Below are 21,532 nucleotides of genomic sequence, written 5' to 3'. Positions count from 1 at the left end.
TATGCCCAACTTCTAGAGGGCATCATTGACTGAATGTACAGGATATTGGCGATGTATAAAAATCATTAAGGTTCTCATTCATTCAATCATTGCAAACTGTTGTAATGGCACAGGTGTAAATGTTTGGAACATAAAGCTTCATGACAAACACAGTCAGTAGTATTTCTCTGAATAATCTGTATTTTCTAGTGACTTTATTGAACTACATACACGTCAGACTCCATTGCAAATATCAATTAATAAATTGTGAGTTTCTCAGTTGATTATCATTTGTAGGATATATATTCTTGAATCACATGTTAGTTCCACCTGTATCCGAGACCTTATTTTAACTGCTGCAAAAAATATACCATACGAACAGAAAACTTATAACAAAGTAGTGATAGGTAAATGACACACATGTTCATAACAATGATTGATACAAAAGATTTAGGAGTTTTAAAACAGTTTTGAAAATAAAAAAAGCTTTGAAACTGTTGCAGATGCCTAAAAATACAAGTAAAAGATTTTTTAATATTGTTTCTGTAGACACTAGAGCCCTTATTAACTGACAGAATTAGTTACAGGAGCTGTGCAGACAGGGGTTGTCGCTCCAACAGCCCACATAGCTCCTCAAACTTGGTGTTAAGGCCGAAGTATAGTCCTTCCGTTTCGATTTTTGACCTTTTTTATATTTGAAAGCCAAATTTCCCAACAATGTAACCCTTACCTGGAGTAATAAATCTGGCACTAGTAAATCTAAAATAGATTATTGGCTAAATTCTAAAAACGTGCACAAAGATATTGTTGTTGACATAGATATTTTTACCGACAATTTTTATTAACATCAAACTTATGAAAAACAATGTTACTAAATCTCCTTCATACTGGAAACTCAATAACTCCCCTCTATGGCATGATGAGGTTCAAAACAAGATTCGTGATTGCTAGTTTTCGGATTAAAGAAAAGTGGATAATACCTTCAGTACAAATTGGGAATGTTTAAACTGTCATTATCATTACACTTTTATTTGTTACAGTGTGTGACATGCACTATACCACCGATGGCAGGCCACCGCGTCCCTCAACAGTGAGCAGAATATCTTAAAACCCTCAAACCATTGTTATGATATGCTCTACTGCTGGGGAAATGAGACCGTTGCACCAGGCTGTAATGTGAGCTGCTACAGTGGTATCGTCTGGGTAAAATGAGATGTCCCATGGATGTCGTGTAGATGGAAAAAGCACCGGTCCAAGCACGGATCCCTGAGGGACCCCAGTGATCATGTGGTGGGCTGTGGATAGCGAGCCCCTTCATGACACATTGAAGGATCTGCCGGAAAAGTAGGACTTGGACCAGTGGAGAAGAGTGCATGAGATTCCTAAAGATGACAGGGTTGATAGTAAAATATGTGGACACTAGGTCAAACGCTTATTAGCAAACTTGACAGATCAAGATCTGAAACAATTATTTGACACTAAAGAAATAAAATTTTTCTTCGGACCAGTAATATTGGTAATTGAACAAGTGATTGACAAATTTACTTTACATGTTTTGCTGTAAAAGCTTTAGTAAAAATGTTATGGAATTTATTTTTATCCAAACAGATAACCTTGATATTTCAGATCATGCATCGCTGAAGTCTGGCCTCTAAATCTGAAAGTTCTTGTTTTGTCTAAGCACCACAATAGGTTTTGGCATGAGAGAAAATCACTAAAGGACTAATTTTGTTTAATAAACAGTTTGAACCAATCCAGGGTTTTAGTAATGAAACTTGCAAAACACTTTTTTATGAATACAAACATATTCTAAAAAACAAAAACTTTGGACTATATGAGGAAGTATGGATTCCTCAGCTGAGCTACCAAGGTACCAGCAACCAGCCAAGAAGTTCTATGAAGGGTTTTGACCAAGTAACTTGTGTATTAGTAAAACACACAAACAAACACATTAAGCAATTTCATGAATAGACATTTGTTAACATTCGTATTGTTAACATTGTTTATCTCTTGTGTTATTGCGATTCAAGCTAATCCTATGAAAGGAACTGAGAATCATTTCTGTGGCCCAACGAATTGCTTGCAGTCGCAAGACCACATTTTCTTTCGGTTCTGGGTCTCAGTCTGATTTGAGGTATGCTTTTTCAGTCCTTCCTGGATGTTTTTGCATTGCAAGCAGATATGCAACAACATTGCTTGATGTGGTTTCAATGATCTTTGTTTTGAAGTTTCAAATCATGTCAGAGACTTGAGCGGAGAATCGCTGTTACTGTTACACTCCAACAGTCCAACACTCTTGTGTTTCTCGTGCATTTATATTGCATATCAATTTTGATTCTATTTATCATATTTAGTACTGGAAAAGATTCAAACCAAACGAAATGGATTACGGATTAAAATCAAGAGAAGAAAACTGGAATTTATTTCTAGGTAAGCAAAAAGGCATTGTGCTTTTTTTCTGCAATGCAATTTAAAACTAAGAAACAAATAATAAAATGTTACGTTTAGTGGAGAAGTATAGGAATATGAATTTTGACAAATTTGCTTGAACAGAATTGTACAATATATGATTCGACTTTAACATTCAGAGAATTTGAAAATAACATCAGGTGTGTCATTTAGGATTTTAGAAATGTATATCTCAATGGGTTGTGTCAATCCAAGGTTGAGTGAAATATATGCACATTTTCTAAGTTAATTCTTTTTACCAACAGTTGGGTTTGTCCACCACCCAACCATTGGATAAAATAACAGCATTAGTTAAAGTGTACATTTACAGAACATGATTTTCTGTACAAACTTTAAGACGGATATCTCGGATTTATTTCATTGTTATTTTTGGATATAAACGTTTCTTAAAAATCATCTGGCTCATCAGATTTTCTTCTTTATTCTCACGATTGCTGCCAATTTCATGATATTAATTTATACACAGATTCACACATGCCTTATTTTATCCAGGGTATTGTGTGTAATGTTGTCAGACTCATTAAGATACAAAGCCCAACTTTCAATGAGTTTGAAAGTTTTTACAGCATGTTCAATCCTTTCCGATTCGTGTCGACCGATGTTGAAGCTCCTTGATCAAATGTACATGCGCAATACCAAAAATAAACCGGATGGATAACTTTTTTCTTCCGGTTGTGGTGATCGGCTTCATAATATCCACAAAAAAATTATCCACGCAGTACCAAGACACTTTATGAAGGCATTATTGTTCTTACAACACTTCTTAAGTTGAGAAAACTCAACAATCGTCAGTATGGTAAGACAGAACTGACATGGAATGTTCACAATGAAACGTTATTGAGTCGTAATATTGTGTTTACGTATAGTTTGAGTTTCTACTCATAGTAACAAAGTAATCAATCAAATAATGATATCAAGTTTTATTTCTGATCAAATAAGGGAACAACCTGCTGCAGATCTGTTGAAGAATCGGACTCTCGGGAGAAATATGTCCCATTAAGGGAGGATATTGAGGTTTACAACTCGACAGATACAGCTTGTGGTTTACCCGATCAAGTTCAGGTATGACAGAGATATAATGTAGGTTATGTTATATATGTATAAAATATGATCTGAAACATTTTTTTTCAGATTTCTGTCCAGTGTCAGGAGAACCCAGAGGGTAAAAATGGATTTGTAATACATGACATGGAGACCTTTCCTGTTGCCAGCTTCCTGTTACTTTCCAAAGCAAAAGATCATTAGATTTAGGATAAATGACTTACAAATAAACTACCAAGTTTTTATTATTATTACTATTTTAAATTATTATTATTGTTGTTGTTAACTAAATTAATTGTGTTTGTAATAATAATAAAATAATTTATTTGACTTCAAATATTTGTGTCATCGGTTTTATTTCGTCTCATTTTGTCTGTAGGGTTCGCTTCATTTTATGTGCAATAAACCAAATAGTAATGGTAATGGTAGCAAACACCTCTGTCCAATTGTTCTGCCTTAGACATGAACACAGATTATAAGCATTATCATGAAAAAACACACAGCAATTTTTTAAACAGTTTCTTTGTTTACTCAAAAACGTATAACAGAAAAGATACGTGTAAATGTCAATGCAAATATACAGATTAAGTGACATTATCAGTACCAAACTATCCTTCATCTGTGGCATATCACTGAGGATATGAAAAGTCAAAATTCCAGAAACAGCTTGGACCCCATTCAGTTCATTATTTTCCGGACCACGTCTATGGCGGCTTTAATGAAAATAGCGTTGTCTCTGATATAATTTATTTTCTTCATCTCCGCATGGGAGATGAATTTCGGGTAACCGAACCCCAACATGCTGTCATCCAAACAGCCCCCACGAATGCTCCCCAGAGCTCCCGGCTGTGGCCTCTGGAAGTTTTTCCAGTTAGGATCCGGGTTGAAGGTCTCTGTGATGTGCTGGGGTTTGGTGAGTGCCGGGTCACTCTGATCCAGCAGCGAGAAGGTGACGCGGTGCGGGAACGGCCACTCCAGCAGCCCGTCATACTCTCCCGGCAGAATTCGAATGTAAATTGACAGATAGGAGCCCTCCCCGCTACCGTTCCCATTGAGAAAGGCCGACAGTTGTAGACGGTATCCGTAGTTATGGGAATAGAATGGGGGACTAAACAATTCCAAACTGCCATCAGTCCTGCTCTTGGCCTCCTGCAGTCGTTGGCTGTAGTTTGTGAGTTTCCAGAGCAGGGTTCCATCCCGGCTCCCGGAGAGTTCCTCCACTCCACGCCGGAGTTCCCTGAGCTCCAGCCTCTGACGGTTCACCAGGCCACACAGAAGAGACAGGTGGGTGTGTGTAGCCTCATCAAGGTGTCCTGCCACTGCGGTTTTTGAGCACTGTGATCGGAAAGGAGACGGGATTTAGATTTTCAGTATTTAGTAAATATGGGAAAGCTTTCCCACAGAAATGTATGTTTGCTCAGCAGTTATTTGCTCTCGTGTCAATATGATTTTTTTTCTTTCATGGAGAGAAATCAAAAATGTTTACTGGCCATAAAATTACAAGTCGAAGGGGGATCTGAACTGTTTCTATTTACTATTTTTAGTTTTGGTTTACCTACCGTGTATTTCTATGCAACACTTAAAATTTCAATGGTTTTTTCGTGTGAAATTCTCTGCTTGTGCTTTATCGACAAAGCTACAAAAATGTACCAAAAAAATTTAAATAGGGCACAATGTACTATATAATGTTTTATATATATATATACCTATATAGGATTTCTTTTCTTTTAGGGTTCCGTAAAATTTCTTAAAATATCCGTAAAATTAACAGACCAGTTAAAATGAACTACCAGTATATTTAGTATTTTTTACAGTATATATTTCTTTCAAATAAATGTAATGTAGTTGGCTAATTCAATTCCATTCATTCATTGGTACTTAAATTTAGAGCATACATAGTACTTGGAGGTATTAATCATATCAATACGACAGATCTCTGAGATCTTACCTTATGTTTGCAGCCAGCCTCTTTAAATGGACAGAGCACCACAGCACCGCTGCACCCTTCCTTTATATGAGCCATGACGCTCTCTCGGGTGAGTCCAGGTGTGCCGCATCTGCTGGGGCACTGCACAGGGAACCGTGGACACTGTTGCTGATGACTCTGTGAATTACATGGAATTCATGAAATTCAACCATTTTGTTTCTACAGTAGCCCTTAACGGACAAACTGCTCAATAGAGCGCGTTTCGGAAACATGCCCTCTCCATCAGCCTAGAAAGGAAAACGTGAGGACATCTTAGTTCTGTGTCAGCCACCATAGTGCTTCGAAAGGGAGGCGTAAGCGGTGAAATGAGCCATTGGTTGCAATTCAAAACCTCACATCTAGATGCCGCTAAATGTCATACACTGGACCTTTAAACAATATGTGTTCCCGTGGCTAAAATGGCAGAGGATCATCCGTGTTGTTCAATGACAGAAAACACACAAACCAATTAAATCTGCCAAATGAAAAAAAGTAATGTAGGAAGAAGACTGACCTGAATGGTGTCACAGAGAAACTCTTTTCTGCAGTATCTGCAGGGCAGCTTGCGTTTGGGGCACTCAGACACGCTGTGCTGGGTCAACAGTCTACGTACCACACGTGCACCACATTTATTCTCACAGTATACACTTTCCTCTGGACAAGCTTCCTGATGACTCTGTATGAGCACAGACATATATATATATATATATAATACAAAAATATTTGAAATATTTGACTATCAGAGTCGTTTTACTGATTATTTTACATTTTGACAATTCAGTTACAAATTATTTGTGTTGAATCTTAACCCAAAAGTGAACATGAGCAAAACATTATTTTTGGACATCCTATTTTGTAAAAAGGCTATTCAAATACAGTAAATTACGTTTTTGGTTTTAAGCTATAGGATTTATAACTATCTGTGTATAAAATAAAAAGTCAATGGAACATGTTTAAATAAACGTGTTTATTCACTAAATGATATAAGAATGTAAATGCAAAAAGGTTGTTTGTGATGGTTACGTTTAAGGTTATGGTTAGGGGATAGAAAATACCATTCAATCTGTATAAAATCAATAGAAGTATATGGACAGTCTCTAAAAAGATAGTAAATCAAACCTATGTTTGTGTGATGGGTATTATTGTAGTGCTACAGAGTGTGTGTGTCATTCTCATCAATCACCTACAGAGGGAGACAAAGGCTTTCTTTTTGAGGCCTCTACATTAAAAACTCAAAATAAAAGTGTTTCAGAGGAATCTAGTTCTGGATAAATAAATAAAATACTGGTTACACCTCTTAACATCAATCTAAGTGTGTTTTTATCATTTGATTGACCCCACAATATCAAGCAGCAGGGTTAGAGGTCTATCCAATTATTATCAAAGAGTGTGATAGACAAGCAATTGATTCTTTAACACAGACCTAAACATAAAGGATGAGAGTAAGTAAATAATCAGGTAAAATCATGTAAATTCCATTTATTATTATTAGCATTGCCTGACCTCATATGCCTCGCCGGTGAACTCTTCAGTGCAGTGATCACAGTGCAGTTTTCTCTTAGCGCAATCGTGCTGCAGATGATCGGGCAGTTCTCGTCTCGGCAACTTCAAGGAGCATCGGTTCGGACACGGCACCACATTAAACTCACACACGGACAAATGGGCCTGTAATGTATTGTAATCATAGTCATTTTATATGCTATTAAAAGTGGATATTTTTATCAGGACCCTGACCATTTATGTTTAGCTACAGGATCCTGTCACCTGTGTTTTCTTTCAGTTTCTGGCATTGTGATTCTTTGTAATTCTCCCACATAAAGATGAACATACAGCTGTTGAAAAAATTAGGAGACCATTTCAAAGACCACTATCAGTTTTTCTGAATTTGTGTTTGGGTAAAATGATTTATTTTATTTTCTGAACTACTAACAGTATTTCTCTTCAATTTCAAATTAATATAGTGTGTCTATTTGCAGAAAATAAAAACAGGAGAAACAAAATAAAATCAATTTAACGTAAAATATGCTCTGTAATACTGCAAAGAAAACAAGTTTCTATTTACTTTTAAGCCATACAACAGTTATAATTGTACATGTATTTAGGAAAAGTTGGAAGAAAAGATTTATGCGAAAACCTTGAATTTAGTTTTTGTGTCATGGTCTTTCGCATTGCTGTTGGATGACTTTGTCACTTCTGAGCTTTGAATTTGTTGAAATTCAACAGACACTGGACTGGAATGACCACAATACATCTCTAAATGCTGCTTAAATGAACATTTGTAATGGTCTCTTGATTTTTTTTCTGCAACTGTATATGTGTGTGATTTCCTCACCTGGAGCAGCTTGTTCTGTGCGGTCCAGCGGCAGCCCTCTTCACTGTGAATGCAGCGGATGGGCAGAGAGAGAATCTGCTGTTCCAGCTCCATGTCTGGAAAAATCTAAAGTCAGAATCCAACGTTAATGAATGTTTGCGTGTAAAAACACCCAGGTAAAATTGACACATAATATCAGTAGGGGATGGTCAGGTATAACATATGTAAACATGGCTTATAGCCTACACTTAATGTTGGCTCATTGGCAAAATAATAAATACGCTCTCATTTGTGAGTCGCTTTGAATTAAGGTGTCTTCTAAATGAATAAATCAAAAAACATCCAATAAAGAGAAATCACAAACAATTCGCATAGATGTCTTTTTCATTAAAAACGGTTAAATGCAAAACAGGGCAAGAGAGGCTAAAATGTGGTTGTTTTGGTGCAGTACAGCATGACTAACATAGTATGGACCATACTGGTGAAACAGAAATGTATTCATTCGATCTGTGAGGAGGGTGATGTCAATCCAAATATGATGCAGCAAAACAACACATTGACATGACAGAGCAACAAAGCAAATATTAATTAAATATTATTAAGGATCATCTTAGAAGCTAAAATGAGTTATACGAAATTTTAGAAGATGTTTAGTGAAACTGGTTTTAGTTCTCTAAGGTTTATAAAAGTGCACTCACTTTGGCATAATCCAGTGGCAGATGGTCCTCAGGGCACTTGAACACTCCTTCACTGTTGATATTTCATAGAAAACAACAAAGTTACATTTAAGATTATAAATAATTCACATGGTTTCACACAAATCATTGTTGCACGAGTCATTCAATAAAGAAGCATCGTAGTTGATGCAGTTTACATTCATGTTACACTTTGGTTAGCTTTCTTACTGATGTTCATACAAGAAGAACAAAGACTTCTAAATACCTAAAGACGGACCACAAAATTAAATTTTTGCACAGCTGCCCTCTTCTAAGCAGAAGAATGAATGTGTTAGAACTTCACTTGCGTCTGATTCATGTCTGTACATTATAGTTTGTTCAGCAGTTCAGAAATGATGCTCCACCGTTATAAATCACATCTGAACTATCTTTACAGAAACGTCAGGAAGAAAATATCACAACCTCCCACACCACAAATTGACATCTGAGTGTATCGTCCATCTGGGATGGTGACGTCCCGCGCACACGTAATGTGAAGAATCAGAAACAGCTGTCACTTCACCGGACTATTAATAAAGCTGTGATATTTACAGTACATGTGACACACAACACAACGTTTATAAGATTTTTAAAATTTTTAGGAGTTTTAGTTTTTTTAAATATGGACAATTATGATGTGTATTTTTTTAGTCATTTCTACAGAAGATTTACTCATGAATGCATGATTTTATTAAAAAGGGGCTAAAACCCTTATGTTCCAACATTAGCCACAGCATCAGAGTGCGTTTCTGTATAAAGACTAAAACAAACTTGAGAGTTAATTCAAACTTCTTAACCTCTAATATAGATTGAAAAGCACACGTTAAAACGAGATTGGAGAAGGCTGTCAATCCCTAGAATGATAACATCGAAGACCAATAACATTGTGTTTTGTCATTAGACTTCAGGAGACGGGCCTGTAGATGGCTGGAATGCCAAGAATGGGCCATAACCCACAAACTAACCCATGACTCACTGCATGCCTCCTGTCCACGCCACATTAGCTATTTTAAATGTACATTTCTTTATCATTACAAATAAACAACGCCATCATCTCATCCCATTTGCAGTTGGCACAAATTTATTGTAATAAATCTTCACAGATAAATGAGAAAAAAGACCTTTAGCAATATATATATATATATATATATATATATATATATATATATATATATATATATATGTGTGTGTGTGTGAATAAAAGGCAAACATATTTGCACGCCTATATAATTCCTTGTCACTTAATGACATGATCATTTCAGCATCTAAATCCAATCAAAATGTGTCTTTAAATGCAGGTAACTGCACAAACATCATATACCTTGTCATATAGGCTTATCATAAATCTGGTGAACTACGGTAAAAACTACAGAAACATTTTATTTTGTGTCACTCAAATCTCTGACATCCTGTTCAGCCTGTTTGGTTGTTCATGTGAAAGGTGCAATTACGTCTAGGTAATATTTGTATTTTCACATACTTTGTACAAGAGAACATACAATAAGAACAATGATGTCTATTAAGTTACTTGAAACACATACAAATCCTAATCATGTTTTATGATTAACGTGATTTTAATGTTTCATTACGAACAATCACAGGCTATTAGCTATAAATATTGAATACATTTTTTACACAATAAATTCAGGTTTGTTTTAATCCACAGCCCGATGAAGATGCTTTGAAGAATGTTTAGATAGACAGTGCATTTAGATGATGCTTCTACTACAAATGCCTTGACCTTCTTCTTTTGCTATTTGTCCCTTAAAGAACACCAGTCAGAATATATTTGACCACACAATTTAACTTCATAAAATGAAAATGATAAAACACACAGGCCTTTAATTTGACATATAATATGTGCATATATCTTACCTTGTCAAAATATTAAGATGGCCATGCACACGTGTAAGGAAAATAAATGTTATAAGTTTTCAATGGATGATTTCAGCCCTTCAAATATTATATCGAAAATAACATCTCAAAAGTTTTTCAAAACACAAGATTATTATTTGATGCGCATATTTTGCTCACACTTCACATTACAGTTATGAAACTTTTTCATAGCAATAGCCTACTGGCCTACTAATACTAGCAGTTTAACCATTAAAAATACATTAAAAGTTCACATGAACGAAGTAGTCTATATAGCCACTCACATTAACACTAATAAAATTGTATATGTCCCACTTCACTCCAATAACTTTGCATTATAAACGCATAACTTTACATTTTATTGATGTGTTTTAAAGAGCATTACCTGAGATACTCCTGCAGACAGGTGTCACAGAATCTGTGACCACAGGTGGACACCTGAACAGGTTCCCTCATCGGCTTATTGCACAAAGGGCAGTAAAATCTCCTCCTCGGTCGGTCCAGAAACTTTAAATCTAAGCCTGGCATGATGCGTGTGTGACACCAGCTTCAGTTGAATGAAAAAAGATCCGATCTTTATCGTGTTCCCTCAAAACCGAAGAGTCGAGAGTCGATTTATTTGTGACTTTTTAACGACACGAATTTGGCAACACAAAGGACTGATCTCGACATTTCCGTCTTCGGTAACGTAACGCACCTGTCTGTCTTCTCTTCTGCCCGCCCACCGGAGAGAAAGAGGAGGGGCTTAGCCTAAGCAACCCTATGGATTTAATATTTAATGGCTCTCTGGGAAACTCAATGTAAAAGCGTTGCGCGCACAATAATAATAACAGAATAATTGATAATGATGAATACACGACGTTTTGTTACTCTTTAACCCACTTTACAGTGTTAACAGATGTCACTAAAATGTTGACATGTGATACCTTAACACCCCCCCAGGGGAATTCAAAATTGAAAAGTTATGAAAAGCTTGTCAGGTAAGTATTCATTCTTTGCTCAAGGTGTTGTTGATTCACAAAATACATTAAATACAGGACCAAGGTAACAAAGAGTGGATTTGATGAGTCCATTGCATCCTAAGAATGGATTTTTGTGTTTACTGTAGTGCGTTAATCTTACAACTTTTAGACAGTTTCATCGAAACAAGTTTGATCCTGCAGAACCAGTTTGACTTCCTCATTCCACACAGGAATAGTTATGTTGACCTTGGTGTCCTTGTGTAAATCCAGGCAGTATAAAGTACACAGCGTGCACGGCATACCTGAGGGCAGAGCACAGACTAACTGTAATAAGTTTACTGCACTTATCTGTAATGATGTCTCAGGTGCTGTGAAGATCTTTTGTCCAGCACCCGTTTGGGGATGAGTTACTAAAAAATCATGATAATGGTACAAAGGTGTGTGATTCTTCAAATAAGTGTCAGTGTGTCAGGGATAACCACTGCCTTTAAAGGGACAGTTCGTCCAAAAATCTAAATTCGGTCATCGTTTCTAAATCTGTATAAATGTCTTTGTTCTGATGAACAAAGAGAAATGCATTTGAAAGAAAGCTTACAACCAAACACTTCTTCACCACCATTGACTAGGAAAAATAACAATGGTAGTCAAAAGTGGCCCTGAACTGTTTGCTCTCCTACATTCTTCAACATATCTTCTTTATCAAGCTAAATTTCCTACTGTGGTAGTCAATGGTGTCCAAAAACCGTTTGATACAAGCATTCTTGAAAAAATCTTTCTCTGTGTTGATCGAAACACAGATATGTATACAGAGTTGGAACAGCTTGAGGGTGAGTAAATGAAGAATTGCCATTTTTGGTTGAACTGTTCCTATTAGAGGCGTCAAAACGGAGTTGATGTGGATGGATCGCACATTTGTTCTTTTCAGCATTTGTGTGCGTAGACCAAGATTACAAAAACATGAGTAAAATGCAAAACAATAACAAACATGAGAAAGAGCATTAGCCAGAAAACCCACACAGAGCTGTGTGAAACAAACATGTTTATTATTCTTTTAAAAAGGGTTTCTTTGTGTGATAAAACTCTCAGTAGCATTACTTTAAGACACAGATGTTCGGTTTAATAGAAATCCTTCAGATGCAGAATGGCTCTATAAGCTTTCCACACTACATACACATCTAGTTGCTCTGATTATATCTGAATGTAAAATAATCATTTTATATTTAAAAAAGTAATAAAATCTCAAGTTCTTCATAATGACAGACATATAACCATCATTTCTAAGAGGTATAACAGATCAGTCAAACAACAGCAGAACAAAATGTGTAACGTTGCCTGGTATACTGTCCAAAACTTCCACATTTATATTCTTTGAAATGTGCATTTCTTAAAAATGCTGGACTTCAAAATAGCTACAGTATGACGTATATTGCTAAAGAAACAAAAAACATCAAATCTAGTGTATTCTGACTTTTCCTTCATTTAAAAACCTAAACATATTGGATGTGACAACTAAGGTCTTCAAGCAACATTAATAGCATGTATATTAAAATAAACACTGATTAAGGTGCTATATTGCAATTATTCCATTCATTGAAATGTCATGTTAGTTAAAATTACTGACTTCTTACAAACGGTTGAAATAAATCATGGCATGTTTCGGGGCCTATGACAATATAAGGCAAAGTAGTGAAGCAGCACTTCTACAGGGATCATCTCATTCAACCAACATCTTTATGGTGAAGATGAACTTTCGTAGTATTAGTTCACATTCCTAGTCAGTGAAGTATTTCTGTAAAGAAAAACAAGATGAGTCAGACAGGAAAGGCTTATAAGGATTTTTTGGTCAAATACATTTAAGTGAAGCTGCTGTTTTAGCTACGCACATTGAGAAAAACGCTATAGAAATAAACCTGAATTGAATGGGCTGGTTGCACAAGATGGCCCCCGGTGAGCTTTTGCGACGCCAGAGTACGCAGACTAATTTCTGGTCGTATAACATTATAATGTTGTTTTGGCTTCATGAAGTGTCAACAATGTATAGAGGATCTTTTTTATATCGCTTATACCTACTTTCTTCTTTTTTTATCTAAAAAATACCCGTATTTGCTGTCCAAAAATCCTCCTTTTACCAAACAGTGTTATACGCCCGGAATCTACCCTGTCTCTGGAAGCTTTTGTGCAACTAGCGAATGAATTGAAGCTCATTCACACACACACACAAATAAATAAAATTAAAACAAATACATTTTTAAATAATAAATCACCCTGAACCCATTTACCTACAACCACAACTTATGCTATAAAAACTTTTAGCTAATGGTAAAAACATCTGGTTCACAGATATTATAGCTGCTTACCTGTAATATCACAGCAACAAAGATCGCCAGCAGAGCCAGCAGGGCCATGCGGCCCAGACTGCCCAATTCAACCTGTTTGAGAATTAAAAAGCGTGCCCAGCCCAGCTTTTCTGCTGTATGTGGTGGGTAACGCATCTTATTCACCCCTTCCATCTTGAGCTTTTTGATAAGACAGCCTCTCAGGTGACTCAACCGATCAAAGCTGAACTGGCCGTGATAGCTGCCCATCCCACTGTTACCTGTAGAGAGAGCCAGCGAACTGAGTTAAAAAAATAACAAATCCTATTAATATACTTTACAAAAATGTTAAATTAACAAAAAATTAAACCCTTTTACAAAAACCTACCAACTCCACCAAAGGGCAAAGTGTTGACTGAGAAGTGGATCAGACAGTCATTGGCCAACACTCCGCCACTAGAGGTCTCTGCAATCATACGCTTAATCAGCTGAAATAAAAAGTAGAGTTTAGCAAAAGGTATAAATGTTTCTTCAATACAATTGACATATCATGAATTCAGTAAATAAGTTTGAACCTTGTTGTTTTCAGAGAAGATGTACAGTGCAAGGGGTTTTTCTCTTTCATTGATAAATTTGATGGCTTCATCTGCACTCCTTACTGACAAGATGGGCAACAGAGGACCGAAGATCTCCTCCTGCATGACCTTTGCATCCGGCTTCACGTCCTTTAAAATAGTTGGGGCTGTGAAGTGTAAAAGATCAAAGAAAATACATTTAGTTATATAAAGAATTAAACAAAGCATCTGTTTTATTAACTCTTGTTAAGTCAAGATGTATCAAATAACTATTTATGTATTAGTTATTGCTGGTAAAAGACTAAAACACATTGAATAGATTATTCAAATATATAATAATATATTTTGGTTAGCCCCCCGATGCCACAGACCCTCATCTCACAGAGACGGTTATCATACATGACTACATGTGAAAAAATATAATGACTAGTAAATATAATATTATACATTTAATGGTTAAAGTAATCCAGCTATAATGATTATACCAATGTAGCAGCCTGACTCATCGCTTTCTCCCCCCACCGCTACAGTGCTGTCGTCTAGCATTGCCATCACTCTCTTGAAGTGACGCTGGTTGATGATGCGTCCATAATCTAGGCATGTTTTGGGATTTTCTGTATAGAATTCCTGATAATCATAAATAGAAGTATGTTAGCTTTCATGACGTGATTTCACATTGGATCATTGTTACTCATTGTAGTTCATGTCTTTTAATACTAAACCGATCTTTACACTCACATTTTTATATTCTTCAACAGATGCGGCAATGTTGCATGTACAAGTTTAGAGATGTAAAAGTTATCCCTGATGACCACAAGCAAGTATAAACTTTTAAAAGTATGCATTTTGCAGACGCCTTTATCCAAAGTGCCTAAATTTGCATTCGAAGTAAGCAAGTATATCAGTTTGTGCTTTTCCTAGAAACTGCCACAGGTGATCGAGTTTAATACTCAAACAATCCCATAGCCTGACTCCCATTTTCAGCAAAAAATAGAGAAGTCTTTATAAAAACACTATTTATAAATTCCAAATGGACTTAATAAAGTCATTTTCACTTTTTTATGGCTGAATTTATAAAAACATCAAACCTCAAGAAGTTTAAAATATAAGTATTTCAGACACATTCTGTTCACAAGTTACAAAATGTTCATTCGTGTGCCAGGACTAAATTTTACATTTAAACATTTATCATAACAAATAGGTTCACATTGTATCTGCATTTGCTCTAGTGGTGTAAATAATAATCACACATACCTTAATATTCTTCTTGATCTCTTCTATCACTCTGTCTTGGATACTGGGGTCGCAGAGTATGTAGTCTGGAGCAATGCAGGTCTGACCACAGTTTGTGTACTTGCCCCAAGCTATTCGCCTGTGGCAATGCGACAGAGAAAATGCTTTAACCAAATCTTTTCACAACTTTAATACAAAGAAAGAAACAAGGACTTGAACTGACCGGCAGGCAACAGCGAGGTCACAGTTGTTGTCGATGTAGCACGGGCTCTTTCCTCCCAACTCCAGAGTGACAGGGGTTAAATATTGAGCCGCTGCCATCATGATGATTTTAGCCACTGTACCATTTCCAGTGTAGAAGATGTGGTCGAAACGCTGCTTGAGCAACTCCTGAGTCTCATCGACACCACCAGTGACAACGGGATACATCTCCTGAGATTGTGGACGTCAGAACGGGTTGTTGTCAGATATAATGTGCACTCCTTACATTAAGATTACATTATAACATTTTAATATTAAATCATTTGTTTGTGATCAAACATAGTTCAGATTTGGGATGGCACGAGGAAGCTGTTTTAATCAGGTGAACTACTCCTTTAACATTATTGCTTTCTTAAATGCTTTAATGCCTCAAAGTCATTTATACAAATACACCAAATGATTTTTACAGTATTTATTCAAAAATGAAGGAGAACCAGATCTTACTTTGTCGAGGTAGAGGGGTAAAAGATCCTCCATTACTTTGGCTGTGTGCGCACTCACTTCAGATGGCTTGATCACAGCTGCGTTACCTGTCAAGTAAAACAATATTCACTGTAATGTAATATTCAATTTAACTAGCCAATCACAATGTTTTTATTTCTCCACAAACTTGCGGTTGAAACGCTAAGTTGCATAATAATGGTATAGATGTGGTGCTTAGACGAATGAAAACAATGCTAATTTTAACATTCATATTTAACATTGCTAACCTCATAAGCACTTAATTTCTCTGTAGTTGACCCTTCACTTAGTTCATTAACAACATGACAACATTCTTGAAGATAACACTCAGTGTGATGCATGATCTGTCACTTCTTCTAAGATCCTCAAGAACATGCCTGAATTGTGGAATTGCTATTTAAGTGTACCTTCCTGAACTAGCTCATCTTAAAAGAAATCTGAATAAAAACCTACAAAGTTATACTAAGAGTTTGATAGTGGCTAAGGTTTGGAAGTCATTGTACTTTGCTCTGTTAGCACAGGGCAGTATCAAAGAAATAGGGCAAAGTACAATGTAGTACAGAAATCCATAATATGCCTTTTCAATTAATGATATTACATTTTTGGTCATTGCCACGCCATGAGAAGTCAAAATGGAATAACGTTCCAAAATTCATTGTTAAGCACTTATTAATACTTTTCAAACCTGATGCAGCATTTTATATAATGAATAAATAAATAAATTCAGAAGTGTCAGATACACTGTAAAATAGTGACATTTGTTAAGGTCGACTAACCCTATCACTATATTATATATCAAAATAAAGTCGTATATTCACACATAGATTAAACTGACAATTTAAACGTCACAGTCTTAGAAGATCTTAGAAGACGTGACAGATCGTGCCACACTCTGAGTGTTATCTTCAAGTATGTTGTCATGATGTTAATGAACTAAGTGAAGGGTCAACTACCGAGAAATGAAGCAGACCTCTCCCATATAACGCATCCTCAATACAATTACCTGCTGCTATAGCCCCTATTAAGGGTTGGATGGTGACCGCCCAAGGATAATTCCAGGCTCCGATGACCAGCACCACCCCCAAAGGCTCGGGCTGGATGTACACCTGGTCTGAGATGGTCAGAAGGTTCTTGGTCACGGGTCGAGGAGCTGCCCATTCTTTCAGCTTGCTGACGGCCTGGTTAATCTCACTCTCCAGACCCAAAGTCTCATACAAAGGTGTTCCAAACTCACTCTGTCAACAGATAGATGCAAGACTTCAACCGTTATAGCATTTCGCTTTTTATCTCACCATGTGGGGTCTTCATTCTCGACAATATTTAAGTAAACTGGTCACCACCGACCTTGCTAAGGTCCTTTTTGAGCCCGTCTGCGATTTCCTTCTGCCTTTCATTGATAAAACGCTGTAGGTTCTTTAGCTGGCTGATGCGGTAGTCCAGCGATCTGGTCCGGCCTGTGACGAAGGCCTTCCTGGCACGATCCACTGCTTTCTGCTCTCGAGACATACTGTGAAAGAGGAAGGCATTCATTACACTCAGGCTATACTTCTGTCACCTGTTAAGTTTACTTTACCCATTGATCCCATATATCATGACGGACGGCCCATTATACTGCATAAGAAAGTGAATGACACAAATCCTGCATTCTCTAAAATCATTTCGTGTATCGTGTTTGTGATTGAATGACATAAAAAAACATACATGTAAAACAAAACACACAAATCAAACTTGCCAAATCTTTCTAGAAATGTTTAAAAGAATCACAGATGAATAGGAGGCATATCTGTTCAGAGCTCGTGACCTGAGACATTGTTCCCTACAGAGATTAGCCTACGACACAGTCTGTTCATAAAAATGATGATTACAGCATTTGGTTTGGCAGTAATGCTATGAAAGTTTGCAAGTATGCCTACGTAACCATACAAATGTGCATGCATGCGAAAAAAACACACATAATAAACGCTTAAATATGCCCAGAGATTAAGATATGAACTACTGGATTACGCAATCGTACTGACAACGTTATTACACCGGAACAGACTGGAATCAAAGCAGAAGAAATTGAATGAAATTCCGATCTCGTCCTTTCCATTCAACGTAAGCCGCGCAGCTCCTGGTCGCAGCTAACGTTACTAGGAGATCGGTAAATCCGATGTCGCGAAAGCGATCGTTTTAAAACGATACGTTACCTTCAGGTATTCCACAGTCCGTCCACGCCTGTCACTGTGCGGTGTGTGAATACATCCGTGGAGCTTCAGCTCATATAGTAATTCGGGCTGAAAGATATGATCCAACCATAGCAAACACGAAACACGATTGTTCCGTTAACAGTAGACTACGCAGGCAAAGGGGGAGGGCCTCGTGAACCGGGGGCGTGGCCACAACGCTTCGTGGAAAGCCTTGTTTTTGTGTAGGGAAAACACACTAAAGCGGGATACTTTGCATTTCAGTGAATGGCCTAAATCATTCAATTCGGACTATTTTGTTGTGCCCAGATAATATTTGATCGGTGTTGTTAACTACTGTAATAACATACAGCAGAAACTACATTACGAGTACATGACGATTATATAGTCGTTTTGGAGACAGATCACTATATTTATGTCAGATTTGGTATATTTACGTCCATTTATATTTACGTATATTTATCCAGTTCTAAATCTTGTGGGCGTATTTTAATATGTCGGAGCCTCAGTGGTCCGCGTTTTCAGATTCGGGCAGCACGAGGCGGCGTTCTGATTGGCCACTGTTCGCGTCGCTCATTGTCTATGGAGCGAAAATTGTGCCTTAATTTAAAGAAAAGTCCTGCGTTTTGCAAACAAACGCAACCGTTTTTGCAAAGGAAAATAAACTGTGAAACAAACAGAAAGAGTTTCGCAAATACATCCTGCAATTCGAGAGAAAATGCAAAGGTGTAACATACCTCACCTTGATTTTCTCACAAATATTACCGTGCAGATTTTCTCAGTTAATTTACATTTATATTACTGTTTTCTGTGCTGGTTCATTGACTGCAAAATTAGCTTGAAATTGCCCAAAAAGCAGCATAAACCTAATTTGGACTAATGGCAATTGAACAATGTAGGCGACTGACTGAAACAACTGCCACAACGATTTATTAGCTTTTTGATCTTTTATAGCCTAGAATACTCTCTACTTTAATGCCAGGTTTCTTGGTGTGACCAAGTGGTTGCATTTAGAAACTTCCAAAATTATGAATATATATTTAAACTTTGATGTGCATTAATGTTATATAGTTCAAGCAGTGCATCCAGCCGCTCCCTTTCACCTCCCCTGACATTTGTTTATCTATCACCAAAGTCCAGTGCGAGAGGCGTATCAATGCTAATGATGAAGTGGTCATCGACTTCTGAAGAGAACATCTCTCAGCTCTTTTATTGCTCTCAGTCTTGCAACTAAAATAAAGTTTTGACAGCAAAATTCAAGAATTTCCCTTAGGTAAAAAACAGCAACGATAAACAAATCTGTTCCATATGAATAACAACATTTATAACAGGGTGTTTAAACTTTAAGCATCATACTACAGTAGGCTACTGTATAAAGTTCCTCAACGATCCTAAAGCACACAAAATGTTTCCATTTCCACTTATCCCGAGCCTAACGATCCAGATCCCATTCTCCGTCCGACCATGTTCATCATCAGCCAGTGGCGGCTCCAGACAATTTTGATTGGGGGGACAATGGGGGGTCCTGGTCATTTAAAGGGGGGTCTCATGAAAACCAACAGAAAATACAGTGGACACAGGTAATAACTGCATATTAATGCTACTAAACAAATAAAACAACACAGCATATCAACTAATTTGTTTTTAATTAATTAATCAATTGTAGTTTGCAAACAATATGCTCGAACTTTAATTGCCATATCCACATCCAGTGCCTCTGCTAGCCATATTGGTGCCCTAAGCATAATTCCATTATGATGCCCACCCCCACCCTGAAATTTGCCAGTTTAACTTTTTATTACCAAACATATAACTCAATACCAATAACACAATAGCAGCATTGCATTATAAAACCTAGGAACACTAAATAGAGAAAGTAAAATCTTCACAGTTTTGCTGACTTTGTAAACATATGTAGAATAGCCAACACACACTACACATTTGAAAGTGCAAACTTTTCTTCAGTAAACAGAATTAGTAGCAGCACATCCACATTTCCAGAATTTAAGTTAATTAAACATGGACATACCTGCATGTGATGCACGGTCATCATCTCGCAGTTTCTTATTCTTTCTTTTCTCTGATCCTGACTCCTAATGTCTTTTCGGGGCCATTTCCAAATAAGTTGCCTAGGCTACCGTCTGTCAAACTGCGTCAGGCGCACGCGTGATCAACCGGCGCTGCCGCGCGGACCGTACATGGGCGGGTGGTGGTGATATGGGATTGTTCGGCCGTTTTTCTTTTACATTTTCAACACCTCAACACCACGGTCAATCTGACCTCTGGTTATCATCCCCAAGCCAACAGCCAAGCTGAGCTGAAAATACAGGATATTGGGAGGTAACTGAGATCATACTGCCATGATCATCAGCAAGGCTGGCACCGTTACCTGGACTGGGCCGAGTATGCCCAGAACTCCTTACGTCAGACCTCCACCGGACTCACTACCTTTCAGTGCGTACTCGGTTACCAACCCCCCTTGTTCCCTTGGTCATGAGAGCGAGAGGGTATGGGACTCAGCCCACCAACACTTGCAGCAAGCTGTCCGCAGGCAGAAGAGGTACACTGACGCCAGACGCTCCCCCACTGCACACCAACCTGGGTAATTGGTATGGTTGTCCACCCAGGACCTGCGGCAGCCATGCAAAAAGCTGATTCCCAAGTACATTGGTCCCTTCCCCATACTGCACAAGGTTAACCCGGTCACTTATCGTCTACCACTCCCAGCCCACTATAGAATAGCTTCTTCTTTTCACGTCTCACTCCTCAAACCATATCATGACCCTGTTTCTGTTTAATCCACAGAGCCGGATACCGTAGGAGAGCCACCTCCCCCTCAACCACTCGATGTTGAGTGGAAGCCATCCTCGACTCCTGGCGACGAGGCGGTCACTTTGAATACCTGGTGGACTGGGAGGGGTACGGACCCGAGGAACAACCGTGGGTGGCACGCGAGAATATTCTCGATCCCTCTCTTCTCACAGATTTCCATGACTCTCATCCGGACTGTCTTGGCCTTTGTCCCAGTGGCCGTCCTCATGGACCTGTGAGGCCCGCTGACTATTGACTCTCATGAACTACATTTCCAATCATCCTTTGCACCTGCCATAATTGCGCCCGCACCTGATACTCATCCCATGGACACTAAATGTACCCTCGCTTGTGTTTAGTTTGTTGTCAG

The 21,532-nt window shown here is 37.6% G+C and overlaps 2 protein-coding genes and 1 long non-coding RNA gene across 3 annotated transcripts; 1 reads left to right on the top strand and 2 right to left on the bottom strand.

The window, feature by feature from the left end:
• The first annotated feature begins 2,236 nt into the window (after positions 1 to 2,236).
• LOC306910859 lies at positions 2,237 to 3,823 on the top strand. Its single transcript, XR_013788210.1, has 3 exons — positions 2,237 to 2,409; positions 3,388 to 3,510; positions 3,580 to 3,823. It is a non-coding gene; the product is annotated as an uncharacterized lncRNA (long non-coding RNA).
• Positions 3,824 to 3,831: 8 nt separating this feature from the next.
• traf4b (tnf receptor-associated factor 4b) lies at positions 3,832 to 11,060 on the bottom strand. Its single transcript, XM_079485726.1, has 7 exons — positions 10,743 to 11,060; positions 8,465 to 8,516; positions 7,788 to 7,892; positions 6,959 to 7,120; positions 5,970 to 6,131; positions 5,438 to 5,593; positions 3,832 to 4,824 (listed from the first exon to the last, which is right to left on the bottom strand). The coding sequence occupies exons 1-7, from the start codon at positions 10,883 to 10,885 to the stop codon at positions 4,168 to 4,170; spliced, it is 1,437 nt and encodes a 478-aa protein (XP_079341852.1). The 5' UTR covers positions 10,886 to 11,060; the 3' UTR covers positions 3,832 to 4,167.
• Positions 11,061 to 12,341: 1,281 nt separating this feature from the next.
• Positions 12,342 to 18,517, bottom strand: aldh3a2b (aldehyde dehydrogenase 3 family, member A2b). Its single transcript, XM_079487167.1, has 11 exons — positions 18,355 to 18,517; positions 17,510 to 17,672; positions 17,169 to 17,400; positions 16,148 to 16,233; positions 15,666 to 15,874; positions 15,464 to 15,581; positions 14,695 to 14,836; positions 14,210 to 14,376; positions 14,023 to 14,122; positions 13,677 to 13,915; positions 12,342 to 13,108 (listed from the first exon to the last, which is right to left on the bottom strand). The coding sequence occupies exons 2-11, from the start codon at positions 17,669 to 17,671 to the stop codon at positions 13,091 to 13,093; spliced, it is 1,473 nt and encodes a 490-aa protein (XP_079343293.1). The 5' UTR covers position 17,672; positions 18,355 to 18,517; the 3' UTR covers positions 12,342 to 13,090.
• Between the last annotated feature and the right edge of the window lie 3,015 nt (positions 18,518 to 21,532).

This window comes from Barbatula barbatula (genome assembly GCF_947034865.1).
Source record: "Barbatula barbatula genome assembly, chromosome: 22".
Lineage (NCBI taxonomy): Eukaryota > Metazoa > Chordata > Actinopteri > Cypriniformes > Nemacheilidae > Barbatula > Barbatula barbatula.
This window is presented reverse-complemented; position numbering and strand designations above follow the sequence as displayed.

What these genes read in the sequence shown, in the direction of transcription:
- traf4b (XM_079485726.1), bottom strand. Translation starts at nt 10,885, where the DNA reads ATGCCAGGCTTAGATTTAAAGTTTCTGGACCGACCGAGGAGGAGATTT. An exon ending in TTCTCTGTGACACCATTCAG is followed by an intron (nt 5,594 to 5,969) that starts GTCAGTCTTCTT and finishes TGTAATTCACAG; the next exon opens with AGTCATCAGCAACAGTGTCC. An exon ending in AGGCTGGCTGCAAACATAAG is followed by an intron (nt 4,825 to 5,437) that starts GTAAGATCTCAG and finishes TTCCGATCACAG; the next exon opens with TGCTCAAAAACCGCAGTGGC.
- aldh3a2b (XM_079487167.1), bottom strand. Translation starts at nt 17,671, where the DNA reads ATGTCTCGAGAGCAGAAAGCAGTGGATCGTGCCAGGAAGGCCTTCGTC. An exon ending in GACCTCGCTGTTGCCTGCCG is followed by an intron (nt 15,582 to 15,665) that starts GTCAGTTCAAGT and finishes GCATTGCCACAG; the next exon opens with GCGAATAGCTTGGGGCAAGT. An exon ending in TCTTCTCTGAAAACAACAAG is followed by an intron (nt 14,123 to 14,209) that starts GTTCAAACTTAT and finishes TTTTTATTTCAG; the next exon opens with CTGATTAAGCGTATGATTGC.